The following is a 26,479-nucleotide window of genomic DNA, read 5'->3' on the forward strand; positions in this document are numbered from 1 at the left end:
TTACAAAGTTAATTGTTACACATAATGGCCTTGCGTGCGTGAGCATCTGGGAACATGTACGGGGAAGTGTCGGCCTATCTCCCCAACAAACAGTTGGCGCCTGCGAGCGTGGGGTAGGTAACCCTGACATCATGGCACTCACGCTGAAGGAGGTTGGCCATTTCTCCCTACTGAATATGAATATCACGAATAAAGGCAAATAACAATTGGTAATACACATAAGTATGTATTCATGTAATGTCGTACTGAATAAGAATAAGTGAACTAAGTATTGGATCACGAGAAGACATGACTTAGCTTTATCTAACATATGGAGCACAAGAGTTAGAATGGAATTTCCTACTAGGAAAGTAAACCTCAACTCACCTCAATTTACTTTTCGATCCAATCGTACGTTCAAGACGATCCGCAATTCAATTCTGAAACCGTCACGATCACGATACTGATAAATAGAACAATTAGTGAACTAAGGAAACAATTTTCACTGCCAAAGGACAAAAGAACCTTTGCTGGTTCAAACCATCTTACATGCCTAACAAGGAAAATCATACCAATTAAAATTATTTACTTCTCTGTCCATCATATATATATATATATATATATATATATATATATATATATATATATATATATATATATATATATATATATATATATTTCTCAACAAGGTTTAGTCCTTTAGCAAATTTCTCAAAAATATCCTAAAACCACCAGTACAAGAGATCATGGCCAAATACCTTAGCTTTTCTAACAATTTTTTCCCCCAATGTACTGTGGATGTCATCTATTTCTTTGTAGAAAAGTTAATTCATCTCAATCTTATCACTTTATTATTTCAAAATTTCTCCAAATACACATTTAAACCTTAACTCTAGTCTACAACTAGAATATTTATCTTCATATATACTTGGTAATTAAAGAACAAAGGAGGAAGAACTAATAAAGAATGAAACCTAGTGCACTGTGTCAACGGGGAGATGTTACGTGTGTAACTCGCCAGAAGTTGTACGCCGTTCTCCTTAAACTTCTATTTCCAATCCTTAGAAAAATATTTCTTTTCTTTTTTTTCCCCTTTTTCCAATTGCCAACACTTATTGGGATTGCTGGTTTCTTTTCCTTTTACATATGCCATTCTCTTTAATTTGTACCCTTAGCTAGTGACCCACACAAATATTACTTAAATCCATATCTTAGTAAAAGTGGTCATAATACTTTAGAAAAGCAACCAATAGACTTAGAGAAAGTGACTTTCATTCTTCTTTTAAAAAACAGTAAGTCTAATCATATTCATTAAATTTGCCACATATGCTCTCCATGGACATTGGTCTAACATTTACTATTCTGTGATATACCCCTAGACAAATACAACATACTACGATCACGATAATAAATATATCTCATTCATAATATTAGGCTAGTAATCGGCGTATTTAGAGTCTAAATATTCCCGGGGCCTTACAAAGATCTTCCTCGGTATCTCTAAATCATCAAATCCAATGGCATCCTCCGTGGCCGTCGAATCCACGCCATCGAAAAAATCACGAAAAGGGTCGTTCGATATGTGGGCTCCCTCGATGGGGCGTTCTTTTGTTTCTTGAGTCTCGTTAAACATCGACTCTGTGAATGAGGCGACTCAGCAATCTCTATCGGAATAAGTGCTTCCTGCGAGGCTTTGCCCGCATCTCAGTAAATCTCAACTCTTGCCTCCACCTCGGCCTCCCCGACATGATGAAATTCGGCCTTGCCTCCTCCTGGTTCAGAGGCCCATTGATCTTCGAGCTGCAGCATATTGGCCACGAGATCAAAGGCTTCCCCTTCCTCCTCAGACTCATCTCTTAATCGATAGAGTGAGTCCGGGGACAATGCTCGACCACCGGCATTTCCCTTGGGCTTACGCGCCAATCTTTTTCTCGGCCTCTTCTTCTCAGGTCCCGGAGAACTGGAAGCCTTTTTTCTTTTCTTCTCTTTGTCCTGCTTCGGAGCAGGGGGCTCGGTGAAAATGTCATCATCACCGGATGGAGGCCTCATTTCAACGTCTTTAAAACGAGTTAAAAATCGACGGCGTGAAAATAAGGTCAAATGTAACTTAAAGAAAAAATATCACCATGAGAACGGGCCTCCCATCGGCCCTTCGAAAGCTCACGCCATGAGCGCTCGGAGTAAGATCTCTGTGTTGCGATACCCTCGACCCACTCCTTGAGTCGAGGTACTGCATCAGGCATTCGCGCACTAGCTGCACCATCATAAAATATCGATGGGAAGGAAAGAAAAGGAGAAGCTATAAAACAAATCTTGAAGGCAAGGTTTTACTTACGTTTCATGTTCCATTTTTCAGGAAATGGCATATCCTCGCCCGGGATTAAATCTGACAAATCGGCCCAACCAGCCTCGGTTCCGATCCTCATCGATGCTCGAGAATGGGGCCTTACTGGCCCGACATGCAAGCTTGATTAATCCCCCTTGATAAAGTCGGGGACTATACAAACGCATTAAATGATCGATGGTGAAGGGACACCCCTCGATCTTGCTCATAAAGAAACGAAGAAGAATTACCATCCTCCAAAACGAGGGGTGAATTTGACCAAAGGGTCACCTCGTACCTCTTACAGAAGGCAACGATGACCGGGTCCAAGGGACCCAACGTGAAGGGATAAGTGTAAACACTCAAAAAATTCTCCACGTGGGTGGTAATGGCTTCCTCGGGCTTGGGTACTACCACATGCTTGCCAGCCCAGTTACAATCTTTTTTGACATTGGAGAGGACGTCCTCGGTGACCGAGAAGATATATCTCGAGACCGGCTCATACCGACCCAGCACCGAGGAGATTTTCTCGACCTTAAAATCAGCACCGGTTGGGCACCCCGTAGGTACGAACGATTTCAGAGGGGGTTCCGGTACCGGTTCTTCAGCAGCAACAGACGAAACATTTTTTTCAATAGATGGTCGTGAAGAAGAAGGGTTTTCTTTTTTAGGAACAGATTTTGAAGTCTTTGCCATTTTTTCAAAATAGAGGAGAGAAGAAGATGTTGGTAAAGGTGGAGTAGGTGTAACTAGCAGGTAACTTATGAAGAAATTTCAAAGAACTAACAAGGAAGGAAGATCTTAAGCTTAAAGCCAGAAAATCAGAAGATGAGGATGATGAAGTTCTCTTAAAACGCAAGAGTAAGAGTTGGAATGGAAAATGTTGTAATTAATGGATTGAAGGGTATTTATAGTTTTTCCAAACGGTGGTTCACATCCAAGATGATCGACCATTAACTGACACACATTTAATGCCTTGAAGACTGGACCGATAGGGCGTTCAATTACTTTTTGTCGCTTGCGTTTTATCGCATATGTCATGATTGATCGAAGTGAGAATCGAGAGCTCATATCATTTCTCATCACCGAGTCTCCAAAAAATGAGAGGACTATCTGTGTACGGGTAAAATCGAGCTCCGTGTTCGATCGAGCTTGTGAAACGGAGGGCCAAGGTCGCTACATCTGTAATTGGGTAAAAATTGAAGTGTGAGGTTCGATCTGACATCCAACATAGTCAGCCAAGGGCGGAATATAATATTCGAGATCAGATCCAAAGCATCATCAAAACTAGCCATCGAGATTATCAGATTTGCCCTCGAGTTAACCAAAGGCATAACCCGTCCCGTTTCTAGGGGTCTCGGTAAAAGCTTTGCCAACTCATCTGACAAGGGTCCATAATTCTCGCTAGGGGTTCGTCGATCGGTACGGTAGTTAGATATTTCGGTTCGGTATTTTCGGTATTCGGTTTCTTAAAATCCTATACCAATACCCTACCAAATTAAATTTGGTATGGTTCGGTTTTTCTTCTTTCGATTTCGGTTTATTCGGTTCGGTAACTTCGGTTTATTCGGTTTGAATACTAACTAGTGCATAGAGCCATAAACTCTAATATTCTTAATTAAAGTACTCAAAAATACAAAACTGAAAATGTTTGTTGACAAAAATTTTGTCCAAAACCATCAAATATCGACCCATAGAGAGAAAACTTTACATAAAAGAATAATTTGATCATTAAAAATGTCTTGTTACTTGTTTAGAGTAAATTGATTAATTTAGAGAATAAAGGAAAGTAAAATTTTAGATTTTTTATATTTATGTTATAATTGATAATATGTGTTTTGTGTAATATAATATATATTTCGGTACGGTATCGGTATTTCGGTATTTTATTTTAAAATACCAAATACCATACTTAATACTAATTTTTTAAAAAACTTAAACCAAATATCATACCAAATACCAAAATACCGAATACCAAATATCAAAATTTTCGATTTCGGTACGGTAATTCGGTATTTACCAAATTATGCGCAACTCTAATTCTCGCCATTAACCAATTATTATGGCAGAAATCACGGGACGACTCAAAAAGGGAGCCAACGGTTAGCAAATCAAAGACTTTTACCTTTTATAGAACAATAGAATAATACCTTAAAAGGTAGATCCCTCCTAATATATAAAGAGGACTTGACAATTCATTAGGAGATGGTAACATACACTCATAAGCAATATATTTTTCAAGCTCTTACTCTTTGATATTTTTCTGTCAATAAAACTGTATTCAATTCAAGGGTGGCTGCATTCTAAAATTGAAATCATCCAATTCCTGTGGTTTGCAGTTATTGTATCGCTATTTATTTTAATTGCAAACTAATTTATCGCTTTGTATCAAATTAATCCACATATCCTTTTAACCACTAATAAATTGAATTGTTATCTGATTTTGAAGATAAACACGTTTGTTCGACGGAATTAGCTGATGAAAGGGGTTATCCTTGTTTAAACAAAATTTTATCAAGTCAGTATCAAGTCTATGTATAAGTTTTAAAAGTCGGAGAATATTTCATTATTTTATTCTTAGTGATCTCTAAGTTATCACGCACGAAAGAGAAATCTATTTATATAAATTAATTACCCTCGAGTTCATTGAGTCCTGCTATTTTATTTTTGTGCTTGGAAGTTGGCACCTAACGTACCATGTGAGTTTGATTTCACATTATCCATTCGTAACGGAAGATTCTGCAGAATTAGTTAGACTTATAAAATACTGGTGCATAATTTTGAGCCATTATAGCCTGTATCTCTCCCTTTAAAAGATAATTACAGTACTAAATTAGTACTCTCTTGTCCCAAAACTATAACTTTATGGTCTCCCGAAATTTAAACAAAATATTTTTTCTGAAGGAATTAAGACTTTTAAATATAGTTTTTTTGTCTTTTCAAAATAAATTTTGTTGGGAATCATGAATTTTTAGGTTCAAATCCCAGCAAAAACAAGAAACACTAGATGATTTCTTCTCATCTATTCAAGTTTTGGTGGACAGAGTTACTTGAAAACTATTGCTAGTGAGAGATAGCCGGTAACCCGATAAATTAGTCGAGGTGCGCTAGCCTGGATAGTACATTTAATAAAAATGAAAAATAGTACTTACTACTACTTGTAATATATATTTCCTTATTGTACTCAAATATCTAAAGTATACTTTACGATAAATTACATGTGGTCAGTAAATAAAGGTCTATCATAATGGAAAAAACGAGAGTAGTCAATTAATGGTGAAATCGTAGTAGTTGCAACTTGGAATATTATGGTAGTTAGAAAATAAAATTCATATTTTATTTCTTTCAGGTCCACCACCTCACCTTAAAAAATATATATATTGATATAATATAATATATGCAGCATCCTCTGGAAAGGAGAATGCCTTTATATCTATTTTATCCACATTAACTCTTCCATTAATTCCCCAAGAAATTTTCATTTTCAGCTGAAAAAGGCAGAAACCAAGAAAGAAAGTTCAACTCCTAGTTGAAAGATTATTTCTTCTACAGCAACAAAACATGCTGAAATGTAACCCACTAAGTCCCTTCCCCCTCTCCCATTAATTCTAAAGTTTGAATTGTTGACCTCGTCTTTTGTCAAAATATCATCACTATATGTGGTCTGTATATGATTACATATTCTTCTAAAAGTGTTTTCTCTTTCTTATATATAAATCTCTATATATGCAGATAGCTATGGAAAAGTGGTTGCTTCACATATATTGGTTGCAAGTCTTGTGGGAATTATATCTGTTTTCGCCATGCATCTTCACAAATCTTCTAAATCTAAATCCAAATCTTCCAAAGTTGATGATAATCAAATAAATTTCAATCCCCTTACTCCTATTTTGGACAGAACTGAATCTGGTCGTGCTGGTAAACTCGAAAAGTTTTCCCATTATGTTGGTCAGTACTTTTTATTTTCGATTAATTTAATTTTGTCGTTTTTTTCCAGTTTATGTTCTTGATTATTTGAAGCTTTTTATCTTGTATTGTATAGCAAGGCAATTGGGGTTTAAAGATGAAAGTGAGTGTCCTCGCTTAGGAGAGCTAGTACAGGAATATTTGAGGAGATCCAAAGGGTGTGATAATACCATATTTGAATACTTTGCTAATGAAGAAGATGCTGAATCTTTGTATATAAAGTTGGAGAATGAATTAGAGAGGTGTATTCTTGCTTATTTTGCTTTCCATTGGAGTAAAGCTTCTGTATTCATTAGCCAGGTATGTATCGATCTATGAGTATTGATTTCCATTTTCTTTTTAAATAGAGAAAATCAAGAAGCAAGAAATTACAAAAAGATTTTTGATAAACCACAAGCTAATTAAAGGTCAACGTCTTTTTTGTTGAAGGTGTTAAGTGTTGATTCTGATCAAAAAAGACTCAAGGATTTGGTGCTGGCAGCTACAAGGTAATAATAAGTGAACATATTTTTATATCACATTATTATTATAGTATTTTCTTCCTGGATTTCGCGTTAGTTAAATATTAAGCTGTTATCATAATTTATTAAAGTATTTTGAAATACTTTTCACTATAAACCTTATTTTATTGGAGTAGTATTATTTCTAGTTATGCGCTGTACATTTTAAACAAATTAATAATGGTGAACAAATGGGATACGAAATTTATACTGGTGGATAATGAACTGTCGTTTCGAGCTGAAGTATTTTCTGTCAATTTTGTTAGGCCTATTGTCAATACTCTTACATGATGGGATTTGAAATCGACGACCACCAATTTTGTTTTCATCTTATTCAGCATACTGACAATAATTTCATTCATCTTTACAAGTTATATTAAAAGGCATTGTAAAAATCAAACTTTTATTTTAAGTTGTGTGGTCAATCTGAAAGGAGGGTTTGAGAATCCAAACAGCATGTTTAAAACTTTCATGTAATCTGAAAACAAAAATTTAAGGATTTAAATAAATACAGTAGTTATTAGTACAAAATAATATAATATCTTAATTTTTTGCTATTTTCTTCAAGCATGCAGAAAATACAACTAGACAAAGTTTTTTTTTCCAATTTTTTTTGTACAATTCTAGGTTGTCAAACTAGTAGCAACTGGTCCCCTTCCACAAGTGAGAAATAGATGAAAGAATCCTTTATCTGTCTATTTTAGCAATGAGAGGAAGTAATAAAAGTCACCGTTGGGGATTTGGAGGGTAAAGTTTAACATATATATTTTAAAAAAAGGAGAAGATAGAAGGAAGTAGCTAGGGAACAAAGAAAAATGTACATACAATTTGGAAATGACATCTTGGAGCTACTTCGAACGATTGGTACTATTTTTTTCTTAAAAATATTCTTCTTCTTATTCTAACTTTTTGAGATATGGCATGTTGTAAATAATGGAATAGAAAAAATCTAGAGATGGGATGTCTTTTGTTGAAATTGCAAGTTGTAAAGACAGCGCGACTCTCCTCCAAAACGATTATTTTACTATTCCTTTTCTTTGAGGTAGATGGAATCATGGAATTAGGCATATCCACTTTTAGTAAAACTATGACAAAGGAAAATCTTGACTCATTGATAGATATGAAGAGACGTACTAGAGTTGCTCAATTCATGGCAGACACTTCCAACCAAGTAATGTCACCATTTTGTATGTATATATATAGTTCTTATAGAAAAACAACGTGTACGTATAACAACGCCTTGAAAAATAAAGCAAATACACATTAACTTAAGATAGAAAGTAACGTGTTTAATAAATTCCTAGACCCAAACCCATGTAGTCATGCACAAGCTAAATTGATACGAAAATCTGATTTCATTACTGCGTGTAGTAAGATTAAAAGTCTAAAAAGAAAGGATCAGCCCGTTGCACAAAGTATCTCGCGTTCATACAGGGTTCAGGAACCTCAAGAGGGTGTGATGTAGGCAGCCTATCCTCAGGGTGGCCCGACGTATTTTGGGGCCTAAAGCCAAACTTTAATGAGGGGCCTTAATGTTTATAATTTTTTTTTTGTTATTTGAAGTCAATTTTTCTAGCTTTATTAGATGCAAAGTTACTAATAATTTTCTTATAATCAAAAAAAAATTATCAAGAGCACCTTTTTGAGATTGTATTAGACTTTGAATTCTTCTTCTTTTCTTGAGTTTTTCATAACGATTCATACTTTCTATTTGACATACTTATCTTCTAATAAATAATCTAAAAATGCACTAAATAGCAAAATATTAAATTTTAGATGAGAAAATAATAAAAAGATAGAATGATAGAACCTGGTTCAAGAACGGATAACTTGATATCAAATTAAATTTTCTGCTCGAGTATGCTTGTCGTAAGACTTGAATTATGAAAATAGAACGAACAAAAAAATTTCCACTATTTCTTGAATCAATACGCTGAACTCTGAACTTTGAAACTCCACGATAATGCTTGATCTTTGGCTATTGCAGAATGGAGGCATGAATAATAAATTGAAGAACAAAGTATAAAAATATAATATAGTGCACACAAAATTTTTACTTTGCTCGAGAAAGTTATGCTCGAAAAAGTTGTGGTCCACTATCTCAAATTTGTGTTCTCTTTTTATGCAAACTTCCCATGTATTGTTTCACTTTATAGTTTTTATTTTTAATTTTTATTTTATTTTAGGTATAACCAAAAAATGGGCCCTCATAAATGTGGGGCCTAAAGCAATTGTTTTACCCGCTTTATGGACGGATCGCCCTTGCCTACCCTGATAGCACCAATGACTGATCTATTATAAATCACACGGAAATAACTTGAACGTAGGAACAGCAAACAGCAATTATTGACTAATATTGGTGGGAGAATGTAGGAAACAGAGGTTCGAGAAGATAACAAAGGACCTAAAAGTGACAAGGGTATTTTCAACGCTGGTAGAGGAGATGAAGGCAATTGGAACAGTATCATCAAATGGGGACTCCAAATGTACAGACGTTATGGTCCCTGTGGCTCACAGTCAACGAAGTCCAGTGCTCCTACTCATGGGTGGTGGCATGGGTGCTGGCAAATCCACTGTCCTCAAAGACATCCTTAAACAGTACGTACTAATTTCATCTCTATTTTCCTTTTATTTGCAATTCATTTACAAATTTTGACAACAATGTTTTTGGCAGGTCATTTTGGTCCGAAGCAGCTGCAAATGCAGTAGTGGTAGAGGCAGATGCTTTCAAGGAAACTGATGTAATTTACAGAGCCCTTAGCTCAAGAGGTCATCATCACGACATGCTTCAAACTGCTGAATTGGTAACAACACTTGCTATGAATTTTTACTGTATACTTATGCCAGGATTTTCAAATTGTAGGTGCTCAACTATTTTTAATCTGAAAATTACTACCGAGTCTGAGTGCTTAGTTACGTTAATTAATGTATTTATATGAATTACTAATTTTTAATATAAGTAATAATGTTTAGCTCTAGGGTGCTCAGGAACCCATAATCGATCCGCCACTGACTTATGCAATCTTGGCCATGTGAATTTAACAAGAAACTGTTCAAAATATATAAACAGGTACATCAAAATTCAACAGATGCAGCATCTTCCCTCCTAGTCACAGCTCTTAACGAAGGGCGCGATGTTATAATGGATGGAACCTTGTCATGGGTACCATTTGTTGAGCAGACCATAGCCATGGCAAGAAACGTACACAAACATCGGTATCGAATGGGGGAAGGATACAAGGTTGCAGAGGATGGAACAGTTACTGAAAATTATTGGGAACAAGTTGAACAGGAACAAGGAGAAGAGGCTAAGATCACTAAACCTTACAGAATTGAATTGGTGGGAGTTGTATGTGATCCTTACCTAGCTGTTGTTAGAGGCATCAGGTATATATTACTTCTAATAATTAAGATATACGCATATGGTTTGTTAAACATTTCTTAATAATTTCTCAAACCTTTAGATGTAGTATTTGATACTCAAAAGAATCTATCAATTTCACTAGCGAAACATGGACAAAACCTTCTATCAATTCCACCCGTCTTCTCTAGTCTGGAGCCTAGCCATGTTTCCCACTAGGTCTAGAGATATTATTATTTTTTTACTTAAATTATAGAGTAAAAGTTCTTTAGTCTGAATTTCTACAATTTGGAACTTAGAAATAACTTCTTCTTTTTTCTTTTAATTTATCTTTTTCCTTGTGAAATCTTTATGCAGGAGAGCTATAGGAACAGGGAGGGCAGTTAGAGTGAAGCCTCAACTGAAATCTCACAAGAGATTTGCAAACGCATTTCCCAAGTACTGTGATATTGTTGATAACGCCAGGCTCTACTGCACCAACGTTTTAGGCTCCAAACCAACGGTAAGATTCTTATCTCTATTGTATTTGCTGCGTTCAATTCCTAATTAGAACATTCGTGGAACGTACCGTAGACATGCATATTCCTAGATGAAATTGAAAAACTTATTGGAGTTCTAAGGATTTACCTTAATTTATTTAAGTGCCACACACTAACACAATCATATGTGAATTTTCATTATTCGGCCGTTGCAAATTATTTTAGTGTCACCTTAACCCTTGCAGAAAATAAATAGACCATTCATATCATCTTGTTGTATTAAAATACATGCAGTTAATAGCATGGAAAGATGGAGAGAATAAAATGTTGGTGGAACCGGAAGACATCAAATGTTTGGAAATGGTAAGAAATGTGAATGAAGAAGCCGAGTCCATATACGAGCTCTACCCAAAAGATGAATTATCCCAGCCTGGTTCAGTCTGGAATGACATGGTTTTGTTACCTACTAGGTCTATTCTCCAGCAAGAGCTCAAAGCTGCCATTCGAAAAATTGAATATCGGCCTAAATTGCTTTAGAACGACATCTTTTCTATTGTCGCTATTTTTTGTTATTTTTATTTTGTTCAAATGCCGAAAGATTAATGTTACAGTCATTTGAATTTGGATGCCCGGCACTTTCTTGGGTTTTTTCCTTTTCGTTTAACTATATATTCCAGCTTTTCTGGTTTAGGATTAGCAAGTTTACTAACTGGTTCAATATTATATTTGGACTGATGATCTACAGTTTTTATTAAGGAATCAGATAGCACATTCAAACATCGGACCAATAGTCTAAAGTCTAGACTAATATTAATTGACACTTCAACAATAATTTTTAATAACTCTAGGCCAGTGAGCCATAGTTCTTCATTTGATTTAGTTCTTTGTGACATTAGTATAATAAAGTATTCAACATAATATTAAGCAAGTTAAGAGTTACAAATTCAACATTATCTTTAGACTGATGAACTAAAGTTCTTATTGAAAATAATAGAATAAAGAATCACATAGCATATTAGAGCTTTAGAGTTTAGACCAACTGTCTAATTTAGATTAATATCAATATACACTTTAACAATTATCTTTGGAAACTTTATCGGTAATGGTAAAGAATCAACGGTGGCTTCTGAACGACACGGGAACCAAAATCGTAATGTAACAATTTCATTCCAAATTAAAATATAAAAACAACACTTCAGGGAAAGGGTTATGATATTATGATTCACAAAACTAAACATGTACCCAATTTCTTGAAGTTACTATTGACACTTGAATCAATTAACCATGTTGAAGAATACGTTTTCAACATGTAAAGCAATTGCTTGAGGACAAAATGTAAAGCAAAGGTCTCTAACAGAAAGGACACAGAAATTTTCAACAATCAAAAGTCGAAGATCGACCAAAGGCAGCTAGTCTGTAATTTAGAAATGGTAAAATTAGGCCAAAACAGATTCAATGAAGATTAGTGACTACATCATATATCATTAAGGATAATAAATTGTATACGGGCGAAATCGAGCTCGTGGTGCATCTCGGCCTCCGACAAGATAAGTCAGGCTCGAGACATAGTAGCAAGGGACCGAAATCAAGCCAAAAGTCCCACCGAGCCAGAATCTGGGGGCATGACGCCTGCCCTCGAAAATGTCGAGATCATGGTTCCGGAATCGGTCCTAGCCTCGAACGACCTCGAAGAACATTGTCGGACAATCAAGCATAGCCAACAGAAGGCCGAAACATCCGTGACCGGCTGGATATCACGGTGCGGATCTCGGCACGTATCGATATGGAACCGACAATCAGTAAATCGGAAGATATTTTACCTTTAATATAGTTATACCTAAAGTAGGACTCCCATACTATATAAAGGGGGTCTGATAATTCATGAAACATATTGTAACACGCACTCAAAAGTAATATATTATTATTTTTTCTGTCACTAGCTCTTGCTCCTTTTCATTGGTGTCGGTCGTGGTGAGCCCGACTCAAGGGTGACTATTTCACTAAGGCTGGAACTATCTTACTTGTGTGGTTTAAATTTAATTTATCTTTGTTTCTTCGATTCTACTTAATTTATTGCTCTGTATCAAATTAATTCGTGTATCATTAAAACCACTTATAAATTCGATTGTTATCCCCATTTGAGGGTAAACAGTTTGGCGTCCACCGTGGGGCTAAAGATAATAGCGGCAATTTGATACAAATTCCTGTAACACACTCTATTTTACACTTGTACTTTGAAGTATCTTTGATTTCAGGTCTACGTTAAAATATCAAACTCTCAATCTGCCCCTATAAACGCGGATGCTGAATCTGGCCACCATGGCAAGACCAACAATATAGCACTCGGTAATGAGGTTCCTCCCGCCGATCCCAATGGAATTCCGGTCGCGGACCCGATCGACGCCAGCTCACATGTGGCCATCAACACGAATTTGCCCACCGATCCTGAGAATAGCATCCGCGGGAGAGTCTGGTCGGTAGCTCAAAATGTTTTTGACGGTGAAGGAGATGGAATCAGCTTACGGGTGATCTTGGAAATGCTGCAGGCTCAGCAGGCAGTGATAGCCCAACTGCAGAACCGAAGTCGCGCTCCCAATAGAGTTAAGCACGAATCATCCCGAAAAAATACTCGCGGAAATGAACCAGCCGCAGATAGGCCAAGTGAAGTTGAACCCAGAACCAACCCCGAAATAATAAAAGATGATCGAGGAATTGAAAAAGTGGGTGGAAACGGGAGAAAAGAAAATCGAAGCTAACGACAATAAGGTGGAGACTTACAACTCCAGGTTCGACCAAATTCCCGGAGCGCCACTGATATTGAAAGGCCTAGACTCCAAGAAGTTTGTTCAGAAGCCCTTCCCTCCGAGCATAGCCCCGAAGTCAATCCCTAAAAAGTTTCGTATACCTGAAATTCCTAAGTACAATGGGACAACTGACCCAAATAAACATGTGACCTCATACACGTGTGCCATCAAGGGGAATGACTTAGAGGATGACGAGATTGAATTTATCTTGCTGAAAAAAATTCAGAGAGACCTTGTCAAAAGGAGCTATGATAAGGTATCACAACCTACTTCCTAACTCTATTGACTCGTTTGTTGTGCTTGCAGATTCCTTGGTAAAAGAACATGTCGGGGCTATCAAGATCGAGACCAGAAAGTCGAACCTTTTCAAAGTAAAACAGAGGGATAATGAGATGCTCAGAGAATTCTTGTCCCGGTTTCAAATGGAACGGATGGACCTGCCTCCGGTCGCGGATGATTGGGCCGTTCAGGCCTTCACCCAAGGACTCAATACTTGAAGCTCGTTGGCTTCGTAGTAGTTGAAGCAAAATATGGTAGAATATCCGGCTGTAACTTAGGCCGACGTGCATAACCGATATCAGTCAAAGATTAGAGTCGAAGATGATCAGCTCGGAGCCCCTTTCGGGTTTGTTTATCCTATCCGAGCCAGTGACAGACCCAAAAGAGACATTAATCGTGAGCCAAGGCCCAGTAGGGACAGATATCAGCCGTACATCGGTGATCGTAGGGGTAACAGATCTGGATGAAACCCTGCGGGAAATGAAAGGAGGAATGATCAGAGTCAAAATAACCGAGGACTCACAAGCAAAAACGGTTTTGATGAAGCACCGAGGTTATCAGAGTACAACTTCAATGTCGATGTTGCTACCATCATAACCATCATCGGACGCATCAGAGACACCAAATGGCCTCGACATCTACAGTCTGATCCAACCCAAAGGGATCCTAACCTAATGTGAAAATATCATGGCACTCACAACCACAGAACGGAGGACTACCGACAATTGAGAGAGGAAGTAGCCTGGTTATTCAATAACGGACATCTCCGAGAGTTCCTGAGCGATCGAGCCAAGAACCATTTCAGGAATAGAGATTCTAATAAATAGATCGAGCAGGACGAACTTCAGCACGTCATTAACATGATCATCGGCGGGGTCGACATTCCCCACGGGCCGATGCTGAAGAACACCAAAGTATCCATCACATAGGAAAAACAGAATCGGGATTACATGTCAGAGGGAACCTTGTCTTTCAACGACGAGGGCACTGAAGGGATCGTGCATCCCGAAAATGATGCACTGGTAATATATGTACTCATAAATAAATCTCGAGTTAAACGTGTATTAATTGATCCAGGTAGCTTGGCCAATATCATCAGATTGAGGGTCGTGGAATAGCTCGGTCTACAAGATCAGATTGTGCCTGCAGTCCGGGTCCTAAAAGGATTTAACATGGCATGTGAGACCAATAAATGGGAGATAACATTATCGGTGAACATCGTCGGGATTATTCAGGAAGCCAAGTTCTATGTAATCGAATGAGACATGAGGTATAACACTCTATTCGGAAGGCCATGGATCCACAATATGAGGGTGGTACCCTCGACTCTGCACCAAGTGATGAAATTCCCAATGCTAGGAGGGATAAAAATAGTTTACGGAGAACAACCGGCTGCAAAGGAGATGTTCACGGTCGACGAGGTGGTCCCGGTATCCGCACTTACAATGACAAAAGGTCTGGGTTCGGCTGCCAAGCAAGAAGTCAAATAACAATTACCTACACCGGCCCTGACCCAACCAGAGAAGCAGGGGAACGATGAAGATGACGATTCTGGGGTTCCTAGGTCTTTTATAGCCCCCGACGATTCTGATGCTACCAAATCGATAGTCGAGGAACTGGACCAAGTCGTACTGATCGAGAACTCACCCGATCGAAAGGTATACCTGGGCACGGGATTTGTCCCGAACTCAGGAAAAACTCATTCAATTCCTCATGGCTAACATAGATTGTTTCGCTTGGTCCCACCTTGATATGACAGGGATCCCTGCAGAAATAATCACTCACAAGCTGAGCCTGGACCCAAATTCCACCTGGTCAAGCAGAAGAGGAGACCCCAGTCTGAGGTCAAGCATGCGTTCATCAAGGACGAGGTATATAAACTCCTTAAAATAGGGTCTATCCAGGAAGTTAAGTACCCAGATTAGTAAGCAAACGTAGTTGTATTCCCTAAAATAGGGAATATATTAAGAATGTGTGTGGACTATAAAAATTTGAATAAGGCATGCCCCAAATATTTTTTCCCCTTGCCCAACATCGATCGCATGATCGATGCGATGGTCGGCACGCGCCTATTCCGGGTACAACCAAATTCGGATGGACCCGGACGATTAGGAAAAAATGTCCTTCATCACTAAGTTCGGTACCTACTGCTATAACGTAATTCCATTCGGACTAAAAAATACTTATGCCACTTGCCAACGCCTAGTAAATCGTATGTTCGAAGAATAAATAGGAAAATCAATGAAGGTTTACATTGGCGATATATTGGTTAAGTCCCTGCGAGCATAGGACTATTTGAAACATTTGCAGGAAACCTGCAGCATATTGAAGAAGTACAATATGAAGCTTAACCCGTAGAAATATGCATTCAGAGTCGGGTCCGGAAAATTCCTCGGGTTCATGGTATCAAAATTCCAATCGGGGAATCGAGATTAATCCCGATAAGATCAAGTCCATCGAAGATATCACTGTTGTGGATAACATCAAGGTTGTTCAAAGATTAACCGGACACATAGCCGCCCTGGGGAGATTCATCTCGAGGTTTTCCGACAAGAGCCACCGGTCTTTCTCACTGTTGAAGAAAAAGAATAACTTCTCATGGACCCCGGAGTGCCAACGAGCCTTGGAGGAACTCGAGCGGTATCTCTCGAGCCCACCTCTGCTTAATACTCCGAAGACAGACGAACAACTATACCTACACTTAGTAGTATCCGAGATAGCGGTAAGTGGAGTCCTAGTCCGGGAAGAGGAAGGTACGCAATTTCCAATCTATTCTGTTAGCAGGACTCTAGGCGAGACCGAAACTAAATACCCTCACCTAGAAAAACTAGCGCTCGCTTTGTTAAGCGCCTCTAGAAAATTGAAACCGTACTTTTAATGTCACCCCATATGTTTTGTAACTACTTACCCATTGAGGAATGTAATTCATAAACTCGAACTCTCGGAACGATTGGCCAAATAGGTCATAGAGATCAGCGGGTACGATATCGAATATTAGCCCCGGACCGCCATTAAATCTCAAATTTTAGTTGAATTTGTGGCCGACTTTACGCCGCCCCTAATACCCGAGGTGGAAAGAGAGTTGTTGTTAAACTCGGGGACCTCTTCAGGAATCTGGACCCTCTTTACGGACGGTGCCTCGAATGCAAAAGAGTCCGGACTTGGCATCGTATTGAAGCCACCAACATGCAATGTAGTTAGAAAATCTGTTAGGACTGTAAAATTGACTAACAACGAGGCCGAATATGAGGTCATGATTGTAGGTCTCGAACTGGAGAAAAGCTTGGGGGAAGAGGTGATCGAAGCTAAGTGCGGCTCCCTCCTTGTAGTGAACCAAGTTATGGGACATTAGAGGTCAGATAGGAACGAATGCAAAGATACCTGGATAAGCTGCATGTAACGTTACATCGGTTCAAGGAGTGGACTCTACAACATGTACCTCGGGATCAAAACAGTGAGGTCGATGCCCTTGCTAATTTGGGATCGTCGGTCGATGATGATGAGTTCAACTCGGGGGCGGTCGTGCAACTCGTAGGCCCCCTTCCACGGGCACCGGTAAGGCTCAATTTATATTGTTTATGACTCACTATTTTTCTAAATGGGTGGAAGCCCATGCGTTTGAGAAAGTCAGGGAGAAGGAAGTCATTGATTTCATCTGGGACCACATAATATACCGGTTCGGAATACCAGCCGAGATCGTGTGCGACAATGCGAAGCAATACATCGGCAGCAAAGTAAGCAAGTTTTTTGAAGACCATAAGATCAAAAGGATCCTATCAACACCCTATACCCCTAGTGGGAATGGCCAAGCGGAGTCCACGAACAAAACCATACTCCAAAACCTCATAAAGAAATTGACTGATGCCAAAGGAAAATGGAAAGAAATCTTGCCCGAAGTCCTATGGGCATACCGTACGACCTCGTAGTCCAGTACCAAAGCTCTAATACCGGTCGAAGTGGGAGAACCGAGTCTCAGGTTTCGATATGCGATCGAAGAGTCAAACGACGAGGCCATGAATACGAGCTTGGAACTGTTAGATGAAAGGCACGAAGCCGCCCTCGTCCGGATGGCCGCCCAAAAACAACGGGTCGAGAGGTATTACAATCGAAGAGCCAACCTTCGACACTTCAATGTCGGGGACTTAGTGTTAAGGAAGGTCACACTAAGCACTCGAAACCCAAACGAAGGGAAACTGGGGCCAAACTGGGAAGGTCCGTATCAAATTATTGAGATCACCGAAAAAGGATCGTACAAACTCGGAGCAATGAACGGTGAGCGACTACCGAATAACTGGAACATAACTCACTTGAAACGATACTACTATTGAGGTACCACCCCATTCATTTTCTTTTATTTATATTTTGGACTAACACTTGCAGGTGACCGTCAAAGAACGATACAATTTTTAGGTCTGAAAGCACATGTTGCACTCTTTTTCTCTTGAACCAGTTTTATCCCAAATGGGTTTTCCGGCAAGGTTTTTAACGAGGCAACAGTGGATTGTGGTAACTCAAAATCAAAGACCGGTTATGCACTGGTGTTAAGGATCACATCAATAGTATCTGAGGCTTCTCTATGATCGGCCTCAAACACTGGGGGGCATCACCCTCGGATAATTATTTTACCAAGGAAAGAAACTTAGTGCTCGAATAGTCTAGGTTCGATTGATAGGATTTACTATAAGTGCCAAACGGTCAAATGAACGGTGCCCAACATAGACATTCTGAGCCTTGACACAAAACTGGTACACATGTGTAACCTTATATATTACGCACAGAAATGAAAGGAAGTTTCTACCTTGCGGATAAATATTTTGTCACTTAAAAATTCTTTTTCTTTCTTACATTTGTCCCCTAAAGACATCGAGCCCAAGGGCCACCTCGCTCGGGGACTGCATCCCAAGGCAAGTTCGGACGGCCCGGAATAACGAAGCTCGGGGGCACAAAGCTTATTAGGCAGTGCCTGAACTCTAAAGGCTACGACCATCCCCATTCGAGGACGGTTGTCTTGGGTAAGCCCGGACGACTCAGGGTAACAAGCCCACTGGGCAACACCCGAACTAGAAAGGCTACAATCATCCTAGAATGGCTCGGAGACGTCCGAGACCCATAACCAAAATATAAGGCCTTCAAAAATTCTAAACCGGTTCAAAAGGCTACCCTCGGCGGATTCTAGTTTTTTGGCTGTAAAACACAAAATAAACGAGGAACGGTAATGGCGGGGCGGTAACTATGGTTTCTTAGGTCGTATTGCATGGCCCAAAAAATTTTTAGGCGATCAGGGTCTAGGGGGCCAGGGCCCACTCGGAAGGCGTGGGCTATAGAATACGAAAATATGGGAATCGGGCGGAATTCTAGTTCTTTGGTCGTAAAACGCTAAAAAATGAGGAACGGTCATAGCGGGGTGGCGACTATAGTTCCTTAGGTCGTATTCTATGACCTGAAATATTTTTAGGTGATCCGAGTTCGGGGGCTCGGTCCCACTCGGAAGGCGTGGGCTATAGCCCATGAAAATATTGGAATCGGGCGGAATTCTAGTTTTTTGGCCGTAAAACGCAAAAACACGAGGAAAGGTCATGGAGGGGCGGTAACTATGGTCCGTTAGGTCGTATTTCATGGCCCAAAAAATCTTTAGGCGCTCGGGGTCCGGTGGGCTCGGGCCCACTCGGAAGGCGTGGGCTATAGCACACGAAAATATGAAAATCAGGGGGAATTCTAGGTTTTTGGCCGTAAAACGCAAAAAAATGAGGAAAGGTCATGGCAGGGCAGCGCCTATTGTTCCTTGGGTCATAATCTATGGCCCGAAAAAATTATAGGTGATCCAGGTCCGGGGGTTCGGGCCCACTCGGAAGGCGTGGGCTATAAGCACAAGAAAATATGGGAATCGAGCGGAATTCTAGTATTTTGGCTGTAAAAAGCAAAAACACGAGGAACGGTCATGGCGGTGCGGCGACTATGGTTCCTTAGGTTATATTCTATGACCCAAAAAATTTTTAGGCGATCCGGGTTTGGGGCTCGGGTCCACCCGGAAGGCGTGGGCTATAGCACATGAAAATATGGGATTCAGGCGAAATTCTAGTTTTTTGCCGTAAAACGCAAAACAACGAAGAACGGTCATGGCGGGGCGGTAACTATGGTTCCTTAGGTAGTATTTCTATATCCTGGAAAATTTTTAGGCGATCGGGGTCCGGGGGACCGGGACCACTCTGAAGGCGTGGGCTATAGAATACGAAAATATGGGAATTGGGCGAAATTCTAGTTTTTTGGCCGTAAAACGCAAAAAAAAACAAGGAACGGAAATGGCGAGGGGGGGCTATGGTTCCTTAGGTCGTATTCTATGACCTGAAAATTTTTTAGGTGATTCGTGTTTGGGGGCTCGGGCCCACTCGGAAGGCGTTGGCTATAGCACACGAAAATATGGGAAGCGAGCGGATTCTAGTTTTTTGGCTGTAAAACGCAAAATAAACGAGGAACGGTCAAGGCGGGGCAGTAACTATGGTTCCTTAGGTCGTATTTCATGGCCCGTAAGATCTTTAGGCGCTTTGGGTCTGGGTGGCCCGGGCCCACTCGGAAAGCGTGGGCTATAGCATACGAAAATATGGGAATCGGGCCGAATTCTAGTTTTTTGGCTGTAAAACGCAAAAAAATGAGAAACGGTCTTGGCAGGGCGGCGACTATGGTGTCTTAGGTCGTATTCTATGATCCGAAAAATTTTTAGGCGATCCGGGTTCATGGGCTCGGGCCCACTCGGAAGGCGTGGGCTGCACACGAAACTATGAGAATCTGGGGGAATTCTAGATTTTTGGCCGTAAAATGCAAAACAAAGAGGAAAGGTCATGGCAGGGCAGCGCCTATGAATCCTTGGGTCATAATCTATGACCTGAAAAGTTTTATGTGATACGGGTGCGGGGGCTCAGGCCCACTCGGAAGGCGTGGGCTATAAGCACATGAAAATATGGGAATCGGGCGGAATTCTAGTTTTTTGGCCGTAAAACGCAAATAAACGAGGAACGGTCATTGCGGGGCGGCGACTATGGTTCCTTGGATCATATTTTATGGCTTGAAAATTTTTTAGACGATCCGGGTCCGGGGGCTCGGGCCCACTCTGAATGCGTGGGCTATAAGCACACGAAAATATGGGAATCAGGCGGAATTCTAGTTTTATTTTGCTGTAAAACGCAAAACAACGAGGAATGGTCATGGCGGGGCGGTAACTATGGTTCCTTAGGTCGTATTTCATGTCCGGAAAAATTTTTAGGTGACCGGGGTCCGGGGGCCCGGGATCACTCGGAAGGCGAGGGCTATAGAACACGAAAATATGGGAATCAGGCGGAATTCTAGTTTTTTGATCGTAAAATGCAAAAAAATGAGGAACGGTCATGGCGGGGCAGTGACTATGGTTCCTTAGGTCGTATTCTATGACCCAAAAATTTTTTAGACGATCCGGGTTCGGTGGCTTGGGCCCACATGGAAGGCGTGGGCTATAGCACACGAAAATATGGGAATCAGGCGGAATTCTAGTATTTTGGTCGTAAAATGCAAAATAACGAGAACCGGTCATGGTGGGGCTGCGAATATGGTTCCTTAGGTCGTATTCTATGGCCAGAAAAGTTTTTAGGCGATCCGGATCCGGGGGTTCGGGCCCACTCTAAAAGCATGGGCTATAGCACACGAAAATATGAGAAACGGGCGGATTCTAGTTTTTTGGCTGTGAAACGCAAAATAAACGAGGAACGGTCATGGCAGGGAGGTAACTATGGTTCCTTAGGTTGTATTGCATGGCCCAAAATTTTTTTAGGCGATCAGGGTACGGGGGCCAGGGCCCACTCGGAAGGCGTGGGCTATAGAACACTAAAATATAGGAATCGGGCGGAATTCTAATTTTTTGGTCGTAAAATGCAAAAGAACGAGGAACGGTCATTGCGGGGCGGCGACTATGGTTCCTTAGGTCGTATTCTATGACCCGAAAATTTTTTAGGTGATCCGGGTTCGGGGGCTCGGGCCCACTCGGAAGGCGTGGGCTATAGCATACGAAAATATTAGAATCGGGCAGAATTCTAGTTTTTTGGCCGTAAAACGCAAAAAAATGAGGAACGGTCATGGTGGGGCGGTAACTATTATTCCTTAGGTTGTATTGCATGGCCCAAAAACTTTTTAGGCGATCGGGGTCCGAGGGGCCCGGGCCCACTCGGAAGGCGTGGGCGTATAGCACACAAAAATATGGGAATATGGCAGAATTCTAGTTTTTGGGCCGTAAAACGCAAAAAAACGAGAAATGGTCTTGGCGGGGCGGCGACTATGGTTCCTTAGGTCGTATTCTATGACTTGAAAATTTTTTAGGTGTTCCGGGTTCGGGGACTCGGGCCCACTCGGAAGGCGTTAGCTATACCACACGAAAATATGGGAATCTGGTGGAATTCTAATTTTTTGGCCGTAAAACGCAAAAACACGAGGAACGGTCATGACGGGGCGGTAACTATAGTTCGTTAGGTCGTATTTCATGGCCCGAAAAATCTTAGGCGCTCGGGGTCTGGTGGGCTCGAGCCCACTCGGAAGGCGTGGGCTATAGCACACAAAAATATGGGAATTGGGCGGAATTCTATTTTTTTTGCCGTAAAATGCAAAAAAATGAGGAACGGTCATGGCGGGGCAGCGATTATGGTTCCTTAGGTCGTATTCTATGGCCCGAAATATATTTAGGCGATTCGGGTCAGAGGGCTCGGGCCCATTCTGAAGGCGTGGGCTATAGCACACGAAAATATGGGAATCGGGCAGATTCTAGTTTTTTGGCTATAAAATGAAAAAATAAATGAGGAACGGTCATGGCGGGGCAGTAACTATGGTTCCTTAGGTCGTATTGCATGGCCCAAAATTTTTTTAAGAGATCAGGGTACGGGAGGCCCGGGCCCACTCGGAAGGCGTGGGCTATAGAACACGAAAATATAGGAATCGGACGGAATTCTAGTTTTTTAGCCGTAAAATACAAAAACAATGAGGAACGGTCATGGCGAGGTGGCGAATATGTTTCTTTGGGTCGTATTCCATTGCCCAAAAAACTATTAGGCTATCCGGGTCCGGGGACTCGGGCCCACTCTGAAGGCGTGGGTTTTAACTCATGAAAATATGGGAATCGGGCGGAATTCTAATTTTTTGGCCATAAAACGCAAAAACACGAGGAACGGTCATGGCGGGGCGGCAACTATGGTTCCTTATGTCGTATTTCATGGCCCGAAAAAGTTTTAGGCGATCGGGGTCCGGGGGCTCGGGACCACTTATAAGGCGTGGGCTATAAAACACGAAAATATGGGAATCGGGCGGAATTCTAGTTTTTTGGCCTTAAAACGCAAAGAAAATAAGGAACGATCATGGCGGGGCGACAAATATGTTTCCTTGGGTCTTATTCTATGGCTCGAAAAACTTTGAGGCGATCCGGGTCTGGGGGCTCGGGCCCACTCTGAAGGCGTGGGCTATAGCACATGAAAATATGGGAATCGGGCGGAATGCTAGTTTATTTGCCGTAAAACGCAAAAACACGAGGAACGGTCATGGCGGGACGGTAACTATGGTTTGTTAGGTCGTATTTCATGGCCTGAAAAATTTAAAAAGCGGTCGGGGTCCGGTGGGGCCGGGCATACTCGGAACGTGTGGGCTATAGCACACGAAAATATGGGAATCGGGCGAAATTCTATTTTTTTTTTGCGTAAAACACAAAAATAGAGAAAAGGTCATGGCGGGGCAGCGATTATGGTTCCTTAGGTCGTATTCTATGACCCAAAAAATTTTTAGGCGATCCGGGTTCGGGGGCTCGGGCCCACTTGGAAGGCGTGGGCTATAGCACACGAAAATATGGGAATCAGGCGGAATTCTAGTTTTTTGGCCGTAAAATGCAAAAACACGAGGAACGGTCATGGCGGGGAGGTAAATATGGTTACTTAGGTCATATTTCATGGCCCGAAAAGTTTTTAGGCGCTCTGGGTCCGGGCCCAATCGGAAGGCGTGGGCTATAGCACACGAAAATATGGGAATCGGGTTGAATTCTAGTTTTTTGGTCGTAAAACGTAAAAAATGAGGAACGGACACCGCGGGGCGGCGACTATTGTTCCTTAGGTCGTATTCTATGACCAGCAAAAATTTTAGGCGATTCGGGTTCGGGGACTCGGGCCCATTCGCAAGGCATGGGCTATAGCACACGAAAATATGAGAATCGAGCGAAATTCTAGTTTTTTGATCGTAAAATGCAAAAAATGAGGAACGGTCATGGTGGGTCGGCGAATCTGGTTCCTTAGGCGATTCGGGTCCGGAGGCTTGGGCCCACTTTGAAGGCGTGGGTACGAAAATATGGGAATCGGGCGAAATTCTAATTTTATGGCCGTAAAACGCAAAAGAACGAGGAACGGTCATGGTGGGGCGGTAACTATGGTTCCTTAGGTCGTATTTCATGGCCGGAAAAATTTTGAGGCGATTGGGATTCAGGGGGCTCGGGACCACTTGGAAGGCGTGGGCTATAGAACACAAAAATATGGGAATCGGGCGGAATTCTAGTTTTTTGGCCTTAAAACGCAAAAAAATGAGGAACGATCATGGCGGGGCGGAGAATATGTTTCCTTGGGTTGTATTCTATGGCCCGAAAAACGTTTAGGTGATCCGAGTCCGGGGGCTCGGGACCACTCTGAAGGCGTGGGCTATAGCACATGAAAATATGGGAATCGGGTGGAATGCTAGTTTATTGGCCGTAAAACACAAAAATACGAGGAACGGTCATGGCGGGACGGTAACTATGGTTCGTTAGGTCATATTTCATGGCCCGGAAAATTTAAAAAGCGCTCGGGGTCCGGTGGGGCCGGGCATACTCGGAAAGTGTGGGCTATAGCACACGAAAATATGGGAATCGGGCAGAATTCTACTTTTTTTGTCGTAAAACATAAAAATAGAGAAACGGTCATGGCGGGGCGGCGACTATGGTTCCTTAGGTCGTATTCTATGACCCGAAAATTTTTTAGGCGATCCGGGTTCGGGGGCTCGGGCCCACTCGGAAGGCGTGGGCTATAGCACACGAAAATATGGGAATCAGGTGGAATTCTAATTTTTTGGCCGTAAAACACAAAAACACATGGAACGGTCATGGCAGGGCGGTAAATATGGTTACTTAGGTCATATTTCATGGCTCGGAAAATTTTTAGGCGATCGGGGTCCGGGGGTCTGGGACCACTCGAAAGGCGTTGGCTATAGAACACAAAAATATGAAAATCGGGCGGAATTCTAGTATTTTGATCGTAAAATGCAAAAAAGGAGGAACGGTCATGGCGGGGCGGCGACTCTGGTTCCTTAGGCGATCCGGGTCCGGGGGCTCGGGCCCACTCTGAAGGCGTGGGTACGAAAATATGGGAATCAGGTGGAATTCTAGTTCTTTGGCCGTAAAACGCAAAAAATGAGAAACGGTCATGGCGGGGCGGTAACTACAGTTCGTTAGGTTGAATTTCATGGCAAAGAAAACGCAAAGTAAACGAGGAACGGTCATGGCGAGGCGGTAACTATGGTTCATTAGGTCGTATTGCATGGCCCGAAAATTTTTTAGGCGATCAGGGTACGGGGGCCAGGGCCCACTCAGAAGGCGTGGGCTATAGAACACGAAAATATGGGAATCGGGCGGAATTCTAGTTTTTTGGTTGTAAAACGCAAAAACACGAGGAACGGTCATTGCGGGGTGGCGACTATGGTTCCTTAGGTCGTATTCAATGACCTGAAAATTTTTTAGGTGATCCGGGTTTGAGGGCTCAGGCCCACTCAGAAGGCGTGGGCTATAGCACAAGAAAATATGGGAATCGGGTAGAATTCTAGTATTTTGTCCGTAAAATGCAAAAAAATGAGAACCGGTCATGGTGGGGCAGCGAATATGGTTCCTTAGGTCGTATTCTATGGCCCGAAAAATTTTTAGGCGATCAGGGTCTAGGGGGCCAGGGCCCACTCGGAAGGCGTGGGCTATAGAATACGAAAATATGGGAATCGGGCGGAATTCTAGTTCTTTGGTCGTAAAACGCTAAAAAACGAGGAACGGTCATTGCGGGGTGGCGACTATGGTTCCTTAGGTCGTATTCTATGACCTGAAATATTTTTAGGTGATCCGGGTTCGGGGGCTCGGGCCCACTCGGAAGACGTGGGCTATAGCACATGAAAATATTAAAATCAAGCGGAATTCTAGTTTTTTGGCCGTAAAACGCAAAAACACGAGGAAAGGTCATGGAGGGGCGGTAACTATGGTCCATTAGGTTGTATTTCATGGCCTAAAAATCTTTAGGCGCTCGGGGTCCGGTGAGCTCGGGCCCACTCGGAAGGCGTGGGCTATAGCACACGAAAATATAAAAATCGGGGGGAATTCTAGGTTTTTAACTGTAAAACGCAAAAAAATGAGGAAAGGTCATGGCAGGGCAGCGCCCATTGTTCCTTGGGTCGTAATCTATGGCCCAAAAAAATTATAGGTGATCCGGGTCCGGGGGCTCGGGCCCACTCGGAAGGCGTGGGCTATAAGCACAAGAAAATATGGGAATCGGGCGGAATTCTAGTTTTTTGGCCGTAAAACACAAAAAAACAAGGAACGGAAATGGCGGGGGCGGGGGGGGGACTATGGTTCCTTAGGTCGTATTCTATGACCTGAAAATTTTTTAGGTGATCTGTGTTTGGGGGCTCGGGCCCACTCGGAAGGCGTTGGCTATAGCATACGAAAATATGGGAAGCGGGCGGATTCTAGTTTTTTTGCTGTAAAATGCAAAATAAACGAGGAACGGTCATGG

At 41.5% G+C, this 26,479-nt stretch overlaps 1 protein-coding gene across 1 annotated transcript; it reads left to right on the top strand.

Annotated features, from left to right (window-relative positions):
* The first annotated feature begins 5,708 nt into the window (after positions 1-5,708).
* On the top strand, positions 5,709-11,304 carry LOC104105248 (calmodulin calcium-dependent NAD kinase). The gene is made up of 9 exons (XM_009613504.4): positions 5,709-5,873; positions 6,035-6,250; positions 6,345-6,568; positions 6,698-6,756; positions 9,142-9,366; positions 9,443-9,572; positions 9,839-10,155; positions 10,487-10,631; positions 10,903-11,304. Exons 1-9 carry the CDS (start codon positions 5,864-5,866, stop codon positions 11,143-11,145), a joined length of 1,569 nt encoding a protein of 522 aa, XP_009611799.1. The 5' UTR covers positions 5,709-5,863; the 3' UTR covers positions 11,146-11,304.
* Positions 11,305-26,479: the final 15,175 nt, after the last annotated feature.

The sequence above is a fragment of the Nicotiana tomentosiformis genome, chromosome 6 (genome assembly GCF_000390325.3).
Source record: "Nicotiana tomentosiformis chromosome 6, ASM39032v3, whole genome shotgun sequence".
NCBI classification, from domain to species: Eukaryota; Viridiplantae; Streptophyta; class Magnoliopsida; order Solanales; family Solanaceae; genus Nicotiana; species Nicotiana tomentosiformis.

What these genes read in the sequence shown, in the direction of transcription:
- LOC104105248 (XM_009613504.4), top strand. An exon ending in AAAGTTTTCCCATTATGTTG is followed by an intron (nt 6,251 to 6,344) that starts GTCAGTACTTTT and finishes TGTATTGTATAG; the next exon opens with CAAGGCAATTGGGGTTTAAA. An exon ending in TTTTAGGCTCCAAACCAACG is followed by an intron (nt 10,632 to 10,902) that starts GTAAGATTCTTA and finishes AAATACATGCAG; the next exon opens with TTAATAGCATGGAAAGATGG.